Below are 14,291 nucleotides of genomic sequence, written 5' to 3' on the forward strand. Positions count from 1 at the left end.
TGGTGCTGCATTAAAAGTAGAAATAAAGATGAATGTAACAGAATTCATGACCCAGACTTTAGGCCAAGTAACTGAAACTACTTGATCTTTGACAAAGGAGCCAATTATGTAGACTAAAGAAAAGACAGCAACTTCAACAAATGGTGCTGGACAAATTCTATGGTCATATGCAGAAAGATGAAACTAGACCCACATTTCTCACCATACACAAAAGTCACAGTCCAAATGGAATAAATACTTCAATATAAGACCTGAAATGCTTCTCTCACTGGAAGAAAAAATAGAACTCTCCATGAAACAAAGAGTTGGTTCTTTGAAAGGATAAACAAGGTTAAAAAACCCTTAGCAAATTTGACCAGAACAAAGAGAGAAGAGACAAACATTAATAAAATTAGAAATGAAAAAGGCACCATTACAACAGATACCAAAGGAATTCAGAAAATCATAAGGACATATTTTAAGAATATATATGCCTCTAAGTTTGAAAATCTGAAAGAAATGAATGATTTCCTTGATTAATATGACCTACCAAAATTAAATCAAGATAATATAAACCACTTAAATAGACTTATAGCAAGTATGGATATCCAAGCAATTTTAAAAACTTTCCAAACTAAAAACGGTCCAGGCCCATATGGATTCACTGGTGAATTTTACCAGTTCATGGAAGAACTAACACCACTGTTTCTCAAACTTTTCCATAAAATAGAAAAAGATGGAATTCTACCAAACTCCTTCTATGAAACCAGCACCATCATGATATAAAAACCAGCCAAAGACAGAAAAAGAAACAAAATTACACACCAATCTCCCTCGTGAACATAAATGCAAAAATTCTCAATGAAATATTGGCAAGCAGAATGCAAGTATATATTTAAAAGATCATTCACCCTGACCAAGTAGGCTTCATCCCAGAGAAGCAGGGATGGTTCAACATATGCAAATCGATAAATGTAATACACTACATAAATGACTGAAGGACAAAAATCACATGATCATCTCACAAGATGCAGAAAAGTTATTTGACAAAAGCCAATATCCCTTCATGGTAAAAATTCTACAGAGACTGAAAATAGAAGGAATATATCTCAATATAACAAAGGCTATTTATGACAAACCTACAGGCAACACAATACTAAATGGGGCAAACCTGAATATTTTCCATTAAAATCAGAAACAAGACAAGGGTGTCCACTGTCCTCACTCTTATTTAATATAGTACTGGATGTCTTAGCTATACCAATAAGAGAAGAGACACTCATAAAAGGGATACAAATGGGAAAGGAAGAGGTCATTTATTATTTATTTATTTATTGTCATTTGCAGATGATACGGTTCTATACAGAAAGGACCTTAAACTCTACCAGCAAACTGTTAGAGGCAATAAACACTCATAGCAATGTAGCTATAAGTTATAAGCTATAAAATATAAAATAAACACACAGAAACCAGTAGCTTTTCTATATACTAAGAACAAACATATGGAGGGAGAAATCCAGGAATCACTCCCATTCACAACTGCCTCAAAAAAGCAATAATAAATACCTTAGAATAAATCTAACCAAGGAAGTGAAGGATCTATATAATGAAATCTTTAAAACAGTCAAGTGAGAAATTGCAGAAGACACTAGGAAATGGAAAGACATCCCATGTTCTGGGATTGGAAGAACAAATATTGTGAAAATGTCAATCTTTCCAAAGGCAACCTACACATTTCATGCAATCCCCATTAAAATTCCAATGGCATTCTTCACAGAAATAGAAAAAACAATCCTAAAATTCATTTGGAAGCACAAAATACAAACATTTAAAAAAGTGTTCTGGGCCTGGAGTGATTGCTTAGTGATTAAGCACTAGACTATGAAGCCTAAGGAACCTAGTTGGAGGTTTGATTCCTCAGGACCCATGTAAGCCAGATGCACAAGGTGGCACATTCATCTGGAGTTTGTTTGCAATGGCTGGAGGCCCTGGTGCACCCATACTCTGTCTATCTATCTGTTCCCCCTCCCTCTCTCTCTCCTCTCTGTTGCTCCCAAATAAATAAATAAAAATAAACAAAAAATTGTAAGTGTTCTACATCCTTAACCTGTCAGGGAAATGCAAATTAAAATACTTTTAAGATTCCATCTCACTCTTGTCAGAATAGGTATCAAGAAAACAAATGACAATAAATGTTGGCAAGAATGCAGAAAAAAAAAAAAACATCTACACTTCTACACTGTTGGTGGGAATGTAATCTGGTAAGCCATTGTGGAAATCAGTGTGTAGGTTCCTGAAACGGCTAAAAATAGATTTACCATATGACCCAGCTATAGCACTCCTAGGCATATATCCTAAGGACTCTTTTCACTACTTTAGAAATGTTTGCACAATCATGTTTATTGTTGCAATAGCTAGGAAATGGAACCAGCCTAGATGTTGCTCAACAGAATGAATACATAATAAAGATGTGGTACATGTACATAATGGAGTTCTATTCAGTGGTAAAGAAAAAATTATGAAATTTTCAGGGAAATGGATGGATCTGGAAAGGATTATACTAGGTGAAAAAGCCAAATGTCACATGTTTCATATGTGGATACTCCTTATAAATGTTCAGACTTGTGTGGGAGTTGGAATAAAAATTGATAGCAGAGGCTAGTAAGCTAGAAATTGGGTATAAGTGAGGGAGGAGAGGGGTGGACTTAAGGAAATGGTACTGTATATATGTAAGTAGATGGACAGATTACTGTGGGTTGAATGGCCTAAATGAGGTCAGAGGAAGAGATTGAGTAAAAGGAGAGTGGGGGAGGGGTCATCAAATTTCAGGTTATTGTAAATAAGCCACATGATAACCTGTTTTGGATAATGGCACACCCAGAAGCCATGAACTGTTACTAGGAAAATTTCAGTGCCAGAGATGTGATACCTTCCAGTGAGTTGTTGGCCAGGGAGGTTTCTGATGACCCCAAAACATTACAGGCTATTGCCAAGGCTCTTGGTTTCCCACCAGAAATAGATGATAAAGATGATAAGACCCTATTTCTGAATACTCCATATGCCTGGGCTGCAAGGTCACCAAGAAATCAAATGGGCTGAGCTGAAAACCTTCTCCCAGTAGATTCCACATGCTGCAAGACCATGAAGAAATCAAATGGGCTGAGCTGCAAACCTTTTTCCAGTAGACCAGCTGACAGGAAGCTGGAAAAAACTGCACTGCATGCAGCCTTATGTGAGACAGAAGCCATCAGTGGTCAAAACAGTGGAAACCACAAGCCTCAAATTTGGGCAGCCAGGCAAAATGATCCAATGGTGCAATAATGGCATGCCTGTTATGTGGGAAACCAACTGCTCTCTAATTGGACTAGAGGCCACTCTACTGGAGGGAATGCATGCCTGGGACTGAAAACCTAACAAAAAGCCCATGGCTGGGGAGGTCATGAGCATCCAGAGTGTAATGCTCGCTCTTGTCTGGCTAAATGCATATATCATGCTTACAAAACTGCCCTGTAAGCACTACCTAATGTCCATACATATATTAATGCTACTCTCACTTTTGGTCAGACAAGCTTTTCTTTTCAAATGTTGGTGACCACTGGGATGACCCAAAATGACCATAGTGCTGAGAAGACATGACTGAGGAATTTTTAGTACCAAAATATCCATATCACACCTTCCAAGGCTCAAGGTCCATTGTGGAAGAAGGGCAGAAAGAATGTAAGAGCTGAAGGAAGGGTAGGACTGCTTATATCCATGACCTCACAATGCCTAGCTCTATCTTCACAAGACCCTCATAACAGGAGGAATAGATGATGACATCACCAAAATAAAAGAGATTAACAGAGAGGGAGGGGATATGATGGAGAGTGGAGTTGTGAAGGGGAAAATGGGAACAGGAGGAAATTACCCTGGTTTATTGTCTGTAAGGATAGAAGTTGTCAATAATAAATGTATGCATTAGGGGGACTTTGGGTCAAGATGGCATCCACCTAACCACATCACACCTCCTGGGGAAGAAAAGGGAAGAGGTTTAGGGTTCATGGGGTCTTCTAGAGGTGAGCAGACTCTAGTGCCCTCCAGTGGGAGAGTGCAGAGGAGTAAAGTAGGGAATCCACTGATTCCCATGCTCTTCAGTAGCCCACCGGTCCCCCAACCCTCTCAAGCAGCCGCCCTAGCCATTGGCCCAGCTTCAGGTTCCTCTGCACTAACTGCAGGCAAGAGGAACCAGACCAGCAGGCTAGCATAGCTCTACCTGTGCCTCCAAGCTTGTGAACACCATCCCACTCAACTCTGCCTCCCACACATTTGGGCAGACCCAGGCCAGCAGGGTAGTGTTCCCCCATGGGACCTTCATGTGTGAACACCCTCATACTCACTGCTGACCCCCATACCTGTGTGAAGATCCAGGCCAGCAGTCTAGGGTTCCCCCCTCCCTAGGTGCTCCCACCACAGGAGACCTCCACACTGCTCCCCGCCTGTCACCTGACCCATAGTGGTCCCATATCTTCACCCTGCCCTGTCACAGGACCATCATGGAACCATCACACATTCACATCCTTCCCTACCCCTCCTCCGCACAGCCACAACACCAGTCTGCTATGTCACCTTCCTCTTAATCCCTGTCCCCTCGGGCCACTTGACCACACAGTCCCATACCCTGAATCATGAAACAAGCCCCTTCATCAGGTCCCCAGGTCCCTACGGAGACTCATGGGCTCCTTCCCTCTGAGTAGGCAGGCCCCATTGCCATCAGAAGCCTAGTGGAAGCAAACATAAAAGGGAATAATCACTGAAGTCACTTCAAGGGTAGACTACAGCTTTCTCCTAAATTAAATAAGACTCCTACACTGTGATCGACAAACCACAGTGCAAAAGGAATAACATAAAAATCAAATTCAAGTAAATCCAACAAAATTGCCCAATCTCAAAATGGATGTCTCTAATCAAAACACAGAAGAGACAATAGGATCAGAACCCCAAAATGAAGATACAAGCTATGCAACCCTGACCAAGGAAATAGCAGAACTTGCAGAAAACCAACAAAGCGCTCCTAATCGTATGAATGCTGGCCTCACTATATTAGACCCAATAGAAAAGAACCAGGAAGGGTTCCAAAGACAGTTAAATGATCAGAAGTAGAACAAATAAAAGAGGACCTCAATAACCAGCTGGCTAAGCTCAATGAAGACATTAAAAACAAATGCAAGGATGAATTCCAAGAAGCAAATAAGCCAACAGGAGCAATAGTGACAGGTCTGTCTCTGTCATCGTGGAAACCAACTGTCCTCCAATTGGACTGGCGGCCCACTCCATGCATGGGAATACATCTCTGATGCTGAAAACTTAAAACAGGTGTAGTCATGAGCCCTAGGGGTGTAACATCTACTGATGTCTGGGGAAATGTATATACTATGCTTATCAAACTGCCCAGTAAGCACTTCTCTTAATATTTATACTCTTATATTGATGCTACTCTCACTTTGGATAGAGAATCTTCTCTTTTCAGATGGCAGTGACCTTGGGACAACTCAGAAGGTATCATAGCGCTGCAAAGAAGTGACTGGAGTACTGAGTAACATCTCGATCACACCTTCCAAGGTTCAGGGTCTAATGCAGAAGAGGTGGCAGAAAGAATGTAAGAGCCAAAGGAAGGGTAGGACTCCTTACAATGTGCTCCCTCCAGACATAAAATGGCCTGGATATCCATGACCTCATAGTGCCTGACACTACCTACACGAGACCATCATAAGAGGAAGAAAAGATCATGACATCAAAGTAAAAGAGAGACTGATTGAGATGGGGAGGGGATATGATGGAGAATGGAATTTCAAAGGGGAAAGTGGGGGGGGGGGAGGGAGGGTATTACCATGGAATATTTTTTATAATCATGGAAAATGTTAATATAAATTGAGAAAAAATAAAATTAAAATTAGAGCTGGAAAAAAAGAAAATATTATGAATTTCTTCTTTACATAACTACAAGGAAAGGATTTCTAGCTACTTACTCAAATTTCAAGATAGTACTTGGAAAAAAGAAAACTGACACCTCTGGCCACATAAAATGAGGTTTATTTTATTTCAGAGACACAAGGAAATGCTTGTCACATATTTTCCTGATGTAAAGTTGGCATTACATCATGCATTAAAATATTCAAACAAATAGAGAAAATGTGATAGAAAAAAATAAGCAAGAGATATGTGTAAATAAGTATATGCCTGAAACAGCCTTTTCAATTTATTAAAGGATAGTCAACCCATATATAATTAGAAAAATGGAAAATACAATGATTCTGTTGCCATTGTGATAGGTAACATTTTTAATACATAAAAATCCACCCTGCTGAGAAACAACAACTATCATGCCTTGTTCTTGGGAATTTACTAGATCCATAATGAAAAAAGTAGCAATGGCCCAAAATACCCCACAATATATATATATATATATATATATATATGGTTTAGTTTTGATTCAGTAAGTCCAAATTTAGGAATTTAATCCAAAAGTATAAGTTGATGACTTAGTATTATGATAATCATGTAATACAGGGGTGATTTTATTCAATGATATATTCTTTATAATTGTTAAATTGAAAGACAATAAGAGAATGATTAAGTAAACTGCAATATATCTTCACAAAGAAGGATTACACAGTTAAAACTGAATCTGAAATATCTCCATGAGTTGATGAGGTTTATATGACACACAATATTTGCTATACTGGTAAGAAAATAAAAAACAAAGAAAAAAGGAAATTGTGGTAAGCACATCCCTCTAGCCATCTGTTGTGCTACAATAGCCTATCTTTTTATATCATATATTCTACTTTTCATGTCCACTTACAATATTTCCCCTTTTCTCTGATTATAAACCTAGAATTATGTAAGTGTAGATAAGCCATATGGAAATCAAATATTCTAGTATTTTAGAATAAATTCTCTGCAAACATAGTTAAAGTAGCAAAAGAAGTGTGTGTGTGTGTGTGTGTGTGTGTATTTATTTCTATAAAAAAACACTTCTGCATGATATCCCTTAGGAAATGATGTTTTTAGATATTAGTTACCCTGAGAATTCTCTGTTCTTGTTAGATTTTCCTTTAAAAAATAAGGACATAAGTCCTCCATGGTCTCACTAGATGGTTAAATTTTATGTTGCATTGTATGTGACATTAACCAAATTTTAAAAGCTTGAGATAAGTGAATTATAGTAAATTGGAAAATGGAGAAAAAATTTATGGTTTTATAAAAACATGTAATGAATCAGTTTAAAATAATATTTCCAGGAGAACATGTAAACCAATTATATGTTTTTGGGTACAGAAGGTTGCAAAGAGAGAAGAATGGATCATTGGAGCCCATACATCACCAGGAGGATGAGTTAAGTTGAACTGCAGAGGGTTTCCCCACATCTATGCATATAACTTGGCTAGAAAGTTGCTAAACTATCAAAGGGTTAGTGTTATTATTTCTTTTAAATTTGTTTGCAACAGTTAAATCTTAGTAGTAATATATAATCATGAACTAAAACAAAAAGCCTTTTTAGTCTTTAATATTTTGTAACATTCATATTATCTAACAAAACCCAATGTAATTGCATTTTTTGCCTCATATTCTTTTGTTTTGGCTTTTATTCTGAGTACATATTTATTTTTTGAAAGTGTATTTTCTGTGTACCTGGTCAGTGTGATTGTTGATGTAGGACAAATCAAAGACCTGATGGGGTGAACTTCTATTGTACAATAGTCTACATATATCAGTGTTATGTAAATGCAAACATTTAATAAGATAATGATTTATAGTCATCTAACGTGCTAAACCAATGCACGCCAGGAAGTGAGGTACTGTTCTAATAATTTGGTAAATTTATCATATATAAAGGAGTGAGAGAAATCTGATTATTATTTTGGATCAAAACATGAGTGAGTTATTGCTATTCTTTGTTATGCAGCCCTGTCTGCCTAGAATATTGTCTTTGTCTTCTTTTAGAACCATCTGATAGGACCTTCTGTCAGTTATTACACATAATATTAGAAGATTTCTCATTTTTAATTAGATTCCTGTTATTTATATTTTCATCTTTTCTGCCTTTAAATAATTGTTTGGGTTCTAGAGGTTGAAACTATTTCTGTGAATATCCTCATTGCAGATGACATTATCTTACATAGTGTCCATTTAAAAATTGTTTCACTATTTAATTGTGATGACAAAACACACAAGAATTTTCTCTAGGCTATTCAATAATATTTTTCACAAGAAGAGGTTATAAATTGGCTTCTATTAAAAACCTGGGAGAAAACCTATAACAATATTCATATTGCTTTGTGACTTCCAAAAACAGTCTCTCATTTTGATTCAATTAATAAAATGTAAGCCTGAATACATTTTTGTTGTTGTTGTTTGAGGTATGGCTTCACTCTAGCCCAGGATGACCTGCATTCTCAGGGTGGCCTCAAATTCACGGTGATCCTCTTACCTCTCCCTCCAGAGTGCTGGAATTAAAGATATGTGCCACCACATATACAGCTCCTGCATACATTTTTATATTTAAAGTCAAAATATTACTATATATATATATATATATATATATATATATTAATAAAAATTATGTTGCCTACATAATTTGTGAGAAATAAGGAATTTTTACATATATAATTACTAACTTCTCTGATATTTTGATAGTGATATTTATATATTAAATTTTATTGAAACATCAGTTTCATCATTTATCATGAATCTGAAATTTATCACATATGTTATTTTTTTCTTATACTGTGGAACAGGCTGCTTTAAAAGATATTCATGTTCTTACCATGTATGAAATAAGCAATGAGATTTAATAATAGAAGCATGCTCTATATTTAAAGTTCATTCCTATTGTTTTATTTATGTACTTGCTCATATATATTTGATCATCAGTGTTCCACAATATCAATTATCCTAATTGAGAAAAGTATGTCATCTACCATTGGGCTTTTGTAACTTTATTTAACTGTAACTTCACCTACTTATGCCCTATTCTAAAGGATTATATATTTATCTTCCTTCTCAAATATTTTTCATACCACTCTACTAGAGTCTATATGTTTTTAAATCATAAATATTAAATATGTCTTCTGATGTATACCATAATTTAAAAATAATTCATATTGAGATTTCCTTGAAAGGAAATAATGTATAGCCAAAATGTCATCAGAGTGAGACTGAAAATCTTCGCAAGAAAATAAAATAAAATTACTCCCTATGTGTTATTCTGAAATATTTGAAAAATCAGTGTCATTAACAATATAAGAAATTGTGACCTGAGAGTGCAGCTCTGAAGCCTATCTCTTGGTTATAGTGCACCATAAGAAAAAAAAAAAAAAACCTCAGCTCGTGACTATTTGGAGATTTATTCATTGAATAAAACAGAACAGGTGAATACATTAATCTAATTGACTAAGATTGACTTTGGTTTGTAGGTGTATGTGTTTTAAATGGCCAATGTAGGTTGTAGTAAATGTTTAATTTGGTTCTATTTTTTTTTGAATCATAATGTCATTTTTATTTGAATTTTCTTGATGAATAAGGATGTTGAACACTTTAAAAAATATTTGTTTGCCAATATTTGTATTTTTCCTTTTAATGTATAATTTTATTATTGACAACTTCTATACTTACAGACATTAAAACATGATACTTCCCTCCTTTCCCTCACTTTCCCCTTCATAGCTCCACTCTCCATTATATTCCAGCCTTCTCTCCATTAATCTCTCTTTTGATTTTGTTATTTTTAAAATATCTAAAACTCAACAACAAATGATGGGCTCTCTGAACTGTAGCACTTTTTGCTGTAATAAACTACATTGCCCATCTTTTAGGTGTTTCCTAAATTGTCACATAAAAATAAATTCACACAGACATGGGATGATAATATTAGAATATTAAAAATAAAACTGTTTAGGAAAACATTGTTAAAAAATATTTTATTGTAATAAAGTAAGAAGTTTCATATCTGTATATGAAAAATGACTTTTCTAAAGCAACATAAGCTGTATTTATCAGTTACATTTTTACTAACTGATAATTTTCTCCAATTCAGAACTGATTTGAAGCATCAATTAGAAATCATGTAAGAGGAGCAATGTGTAATGCAGCAGGTGTAACTGATAACCTGCCTTCTACTCTTTTGTTATCTTCTTGCCTTAGTTTATTTTTTCTAAACACCATTTCACTTTTGTTTTACCACACTGACTATAGTAGATGCTTATTTTCCAAGAACATGTGTATAGTTTGTTCTCTATAATTAATTATTCCTACCAGGAATTTCCCTATTCTGTTACATGAATAGTTATGTTGCTAGTTACCTTGGCCACCGGAATAAACTGAGTCAATCAAGTGACAAATAACAAGATACTGGTGAAATTAAAAATATTAAACTCTTAAACAGTCTATCTTAGCTAATTATTTTAAATACTGGCCACAGATAAATGCTAATGAAAATGTGCCACTATATTTCAAAAACCTGACATTCCTCCTGCATTTGGCAAATAAGCTGGACTCAACTGGGAACTAGAGAAGAATCTGAGTTCTGACAAACCTACTCTGAAAAAGACACTAGGATCAATCAGATGGACTCTGAGCTTATTATCAAAAATACCTGCACATTGGATACACTGGAATATATGGAATATTTGATAGGTAAAAAGAAAGAAAAGGGTCTTCCTTTTGTGTAATATTGTTTTATTCTATAGGTTTCATAAAACAAAGGAGAAATGAAGAATCACTCAGAGGAGATAGAGTTCATTTTGCTGGGACTGACAGATGACCCTCAGCTACAAATTGTGATCTTCCTCTTTCTGCTTGTGAATTACATCTTGAGCCTGACAGGGAACTTAGTCATCATCATCCTCACACTGCTAGATCCCCGCCTCAAGACTCCAATGTATTTCTTCCTCAGAAATTTCTCTTTCTTAGAAATTTCATTCACAACAGTCAGCATCCCACGGTTCCTGATAAGCATTCTTACTGGGGACAAGACAATTTCCTACAGTAATTGTATCACTCAATTATTCTTTCATATTCTATTTGGAGCCACAGAGTTTTACCTCCTGGCTGCCATGTCCTATGACCGCTATGTGGCCATCTGCAAACCCCTGCACTACCCAGTCATCATGAACAGCAGGGTGTGCTACCAACTTGTCCTCAGCTCCTGGATAACTGGATTCATAGTCATCTTCCTTCCTCTGTTTTTGATACTCAAGCTGGAGTTCTGTGCTGCCAAAAAAATAGAGCACTTCCTGTGTGATTTGTCTCCTGTCCTACAAATCGCTTGCACAGACACACACTTAATAGAATGGTTGGCTTTTCTCTTAGCTGTGATGACACTTGCCATCACGTTGTTCTTAGTGATCCTCTCCTATGCTTTCATCATCAAAACCATCCTAAAATTCCATTCTGCTCAGCAGCAAACTAAGGCCTTTTCCACCTGCTCCTCACACATGGTTGTTGTCTCTATCACTTATGGGAGCTGCATCTTCATGTACATGAGAACATCAGCAAAACAATCGATGACTCTAACTAAAGGTGTAGCTATGCTGAATACTTCTGTGGCCCCGGTACTAAACCCTTTCATTTACAGCCTCAGGAACCAGCAGGTAAAAGAAGCTTTCAGGCATATGCTTCACAGATGTTCATTTCCAAACAATTAGATAGGATTCAGACATAAATAATATGTTGCTGAAACAGGAATGAGAAAATTGAACATAACTGTCATTTCTCTCAGTTGTGATCTCTATTATTTCTGTCCTTGAGTATTTAAATCACAAGGGTTTGCCAGATCTTTTTAGAACTGAAATATTTCTTTAAGATATCATCATAATTGCTGGGAAAATGATTTTAAAAATCCAGAATATTAAATTATATCTTTAATTAAAATTCTCTTCCAACAATTCTTCTATATTGAATTAAATGAATGACATATATATGTGTATATATATATATATATATATGTATATATATATATATATATATATACATTTTATTTTTACTCATAAATTTTTCAGAGACATAAAACATGGTAATTATTATAAAGAATAATCTGGATTGCAATAGAAAACTATCAAATTTAGTATTGAAAAAATGTCATGTTCTAAGAGAATGTATAACTTATGGTGAAATCTGAAAATTGAATAAGGAAAATAAAAGTTCAATGCTACTGTGATTAGAAGTGTGACCTATCCAAGGGAACTGAGATTCTACTTGAAGATGATCCTCTATACAGCTATAGTAATGGATTATATGTCATTTGCAGTAAAATTAATTCAACCTTAAGCTTTGCTGCTAATAATTTCTACTGCTCTACATTTTATGATTGCTAAAAATCATAGTACCTCAAGCCAAAATTCCATATATTTTTAACTTGTACTTGGTTTTAAGAAATTTCTGTATATTTAGTATAATTCTTAAATTAGAATTTCACATTATTTCACTTTATTCCATTTTGCCTAATCAATTATGTTTATTTTTCATGCAATATCATATTATCATTTTGCCCAATGCATTGGACAAGTATGCACTGCAGTGTTTTCATAGTGAACTATTAGTTTTGTCTCTTCCAGTCACTCATGTCATCACTTCATCCCTGTCTCATTGTCTTCAGTCCTCATTAAGTCAGTGTTGCTCCTTATGGAAGTTCACCTGCCAGGACTAATACAACTTGTCTGTCTTCTCTTGTTCAATGGTTTTTGGAGTCATCCTTGCTAATCCAGCACCTAGAGTGAAGTTATTAAGCAGCAAGTCTACTATGCTGTTGCCATAGCCAACTTGCTTTCCCTTATTTCAATATTTTAGTCATTTTATTTCCTAAGGAATCAGTCCACAAAAAATGAATCATTTTCTTTGATCAGGTTGAAGAGTGAATGCATTGAAAGGCCCATTACTGGAAGCCTCTATCCTTTCCCTATGGCCTTATGGAAAAAATAACAATGCACCTGCAGGAAAAAAAGTCAGAAGCATTTATACCCCTATATCTTGATGATTCTATTCATCCCTTCTCATTCTCCTAGGAGATAAAGTTATGAAAATTTCTTTAGTGGGGGGACATATTCTGTCACTCCTTTTAGGAGCCATTGCAACTGAAAATTACAATTCATTATACTCTGTTTTTCAGACAGCAGGCCACAACATTCCGCTTCACTTTGAATAGCAGAGGAAGCAAAAATCTGAGAGTTGCTGGTAGATCATTTATTTACAAAACTAATATTCTTTCTGTCATCTTTCTAGCTTTTGATTCTTTATTCATTTTCCCCACCTGTACACATAGAGTAAATTATTACATACTAGGATGTACATGTGAAAAACCATTCACTTTTAGTTTCATGATTTTGGATCACCCACTAAATATAATTCTTTCTAGTTATACACATTTTCATGAAATTTTCCTAATATTACTTTTTCCTTTAAAGCTGAGAAACTTTTCACTGTGTATATGAGCTATAGTTTTATTATTAATTCTATTTCTACAAAGTCTTCTGAGTGGAAAACTGTAAATTAGAAACACAAATAGAAGTAAACTTGGAAATGGACCCCCAGATTTTCTTCTGCTTTTTATGCACAACTAAGAAGGTCATATTTGGACTGGAGGGATGTTTTAGCAGTTCCGGCATTTGTGTGCAAAACTAAAGGACCCATGTATGATTCCTCAGGACCCACATAAGCCAGATGAACAAGGTGGCTCATGTGTCTGGAGTTCGTTTGCAGTGGCTGAATACCCTGGCGTGCCCATTCTCTCCCTTTCCCTCCCTCCCTCTTTCTCATAAACACATTAAAATAAAACAAATTCTTTCCTTTAAATAAAGAAAATAAAAGAAGGTCATATTTGATGTTCACCTGGAAATCATCCACTTCAATGCAGATTCTTGGAAAACAATCAGAGCCCTGGTTAGAAATAGGGCAGATCATTTCTTATGTCACTGATTTAACTCACAGAGTGATATCAGTGTGGGAGACAAATTAGGACAATTATGATGCAGTGCCTATCATCTTGTTCAACTCGCCCATGTTTTATAGGACAATTTGAAATTCCTAGCAATTACATAAGCTTAAATCCATGGCATCCACTGTGTGATTGAATATCCCTCTGAGATTCTGGGTCAAAAGCACAGTTCCAACAGGCATAGTCTATAATTCCTACAGAAAGATGTAGGAAAAAAGAGCATCAAAGACAGGTCAGTATGTTACCATTTAAGGAATCGTGTTTTTGCTAAACTAAACCATATCTACAACTGAAGATCTATTTAGGTCCCATGTAGAATCTGATCCCTACAAGACACTCCTCT

At 35.6% G+C, this 14,291-nt stretch overlaps 1 protein-coding gene across 1 annotated transcript; it reads left to right on the forward strand.

Annotated features, from left to right (window-relative positions):
* Positions 1-10,727: 10,727 nt before the first annotated feature.
* Positions 10,728-11,663, forward strand: LOC123461581 (olfactory receptor 6C6-like). Its single transcript, XM_045152611.1, has one exon. The coding sequence runs from the start codon at positions 10,728-10,730 to the stop codon at positions 11,661-11,663; it is 936 nt and encodes a 311-aa protein (XP_045008546.1).
* The last annotated feature ends 2,628 nt before the right edge of the window (positions 11,664-14,291 follow it).

This window comes from Jaculus jaculus, chromosome 6 (assembly GCF_020740685.1).
Source record: "Jaculus jaculus isolate mJacJac1 chromosome 6, mJacJac1.mat.Y.cur, whole genome shotgun sequence".
Taxonomy (NCBI): domain Eukaryota; kingdom Metazoa; phylum Chordata; class Mammalia; order Rodentia; family Dipodidae; genus Jaculus; species Jaculus jaculus.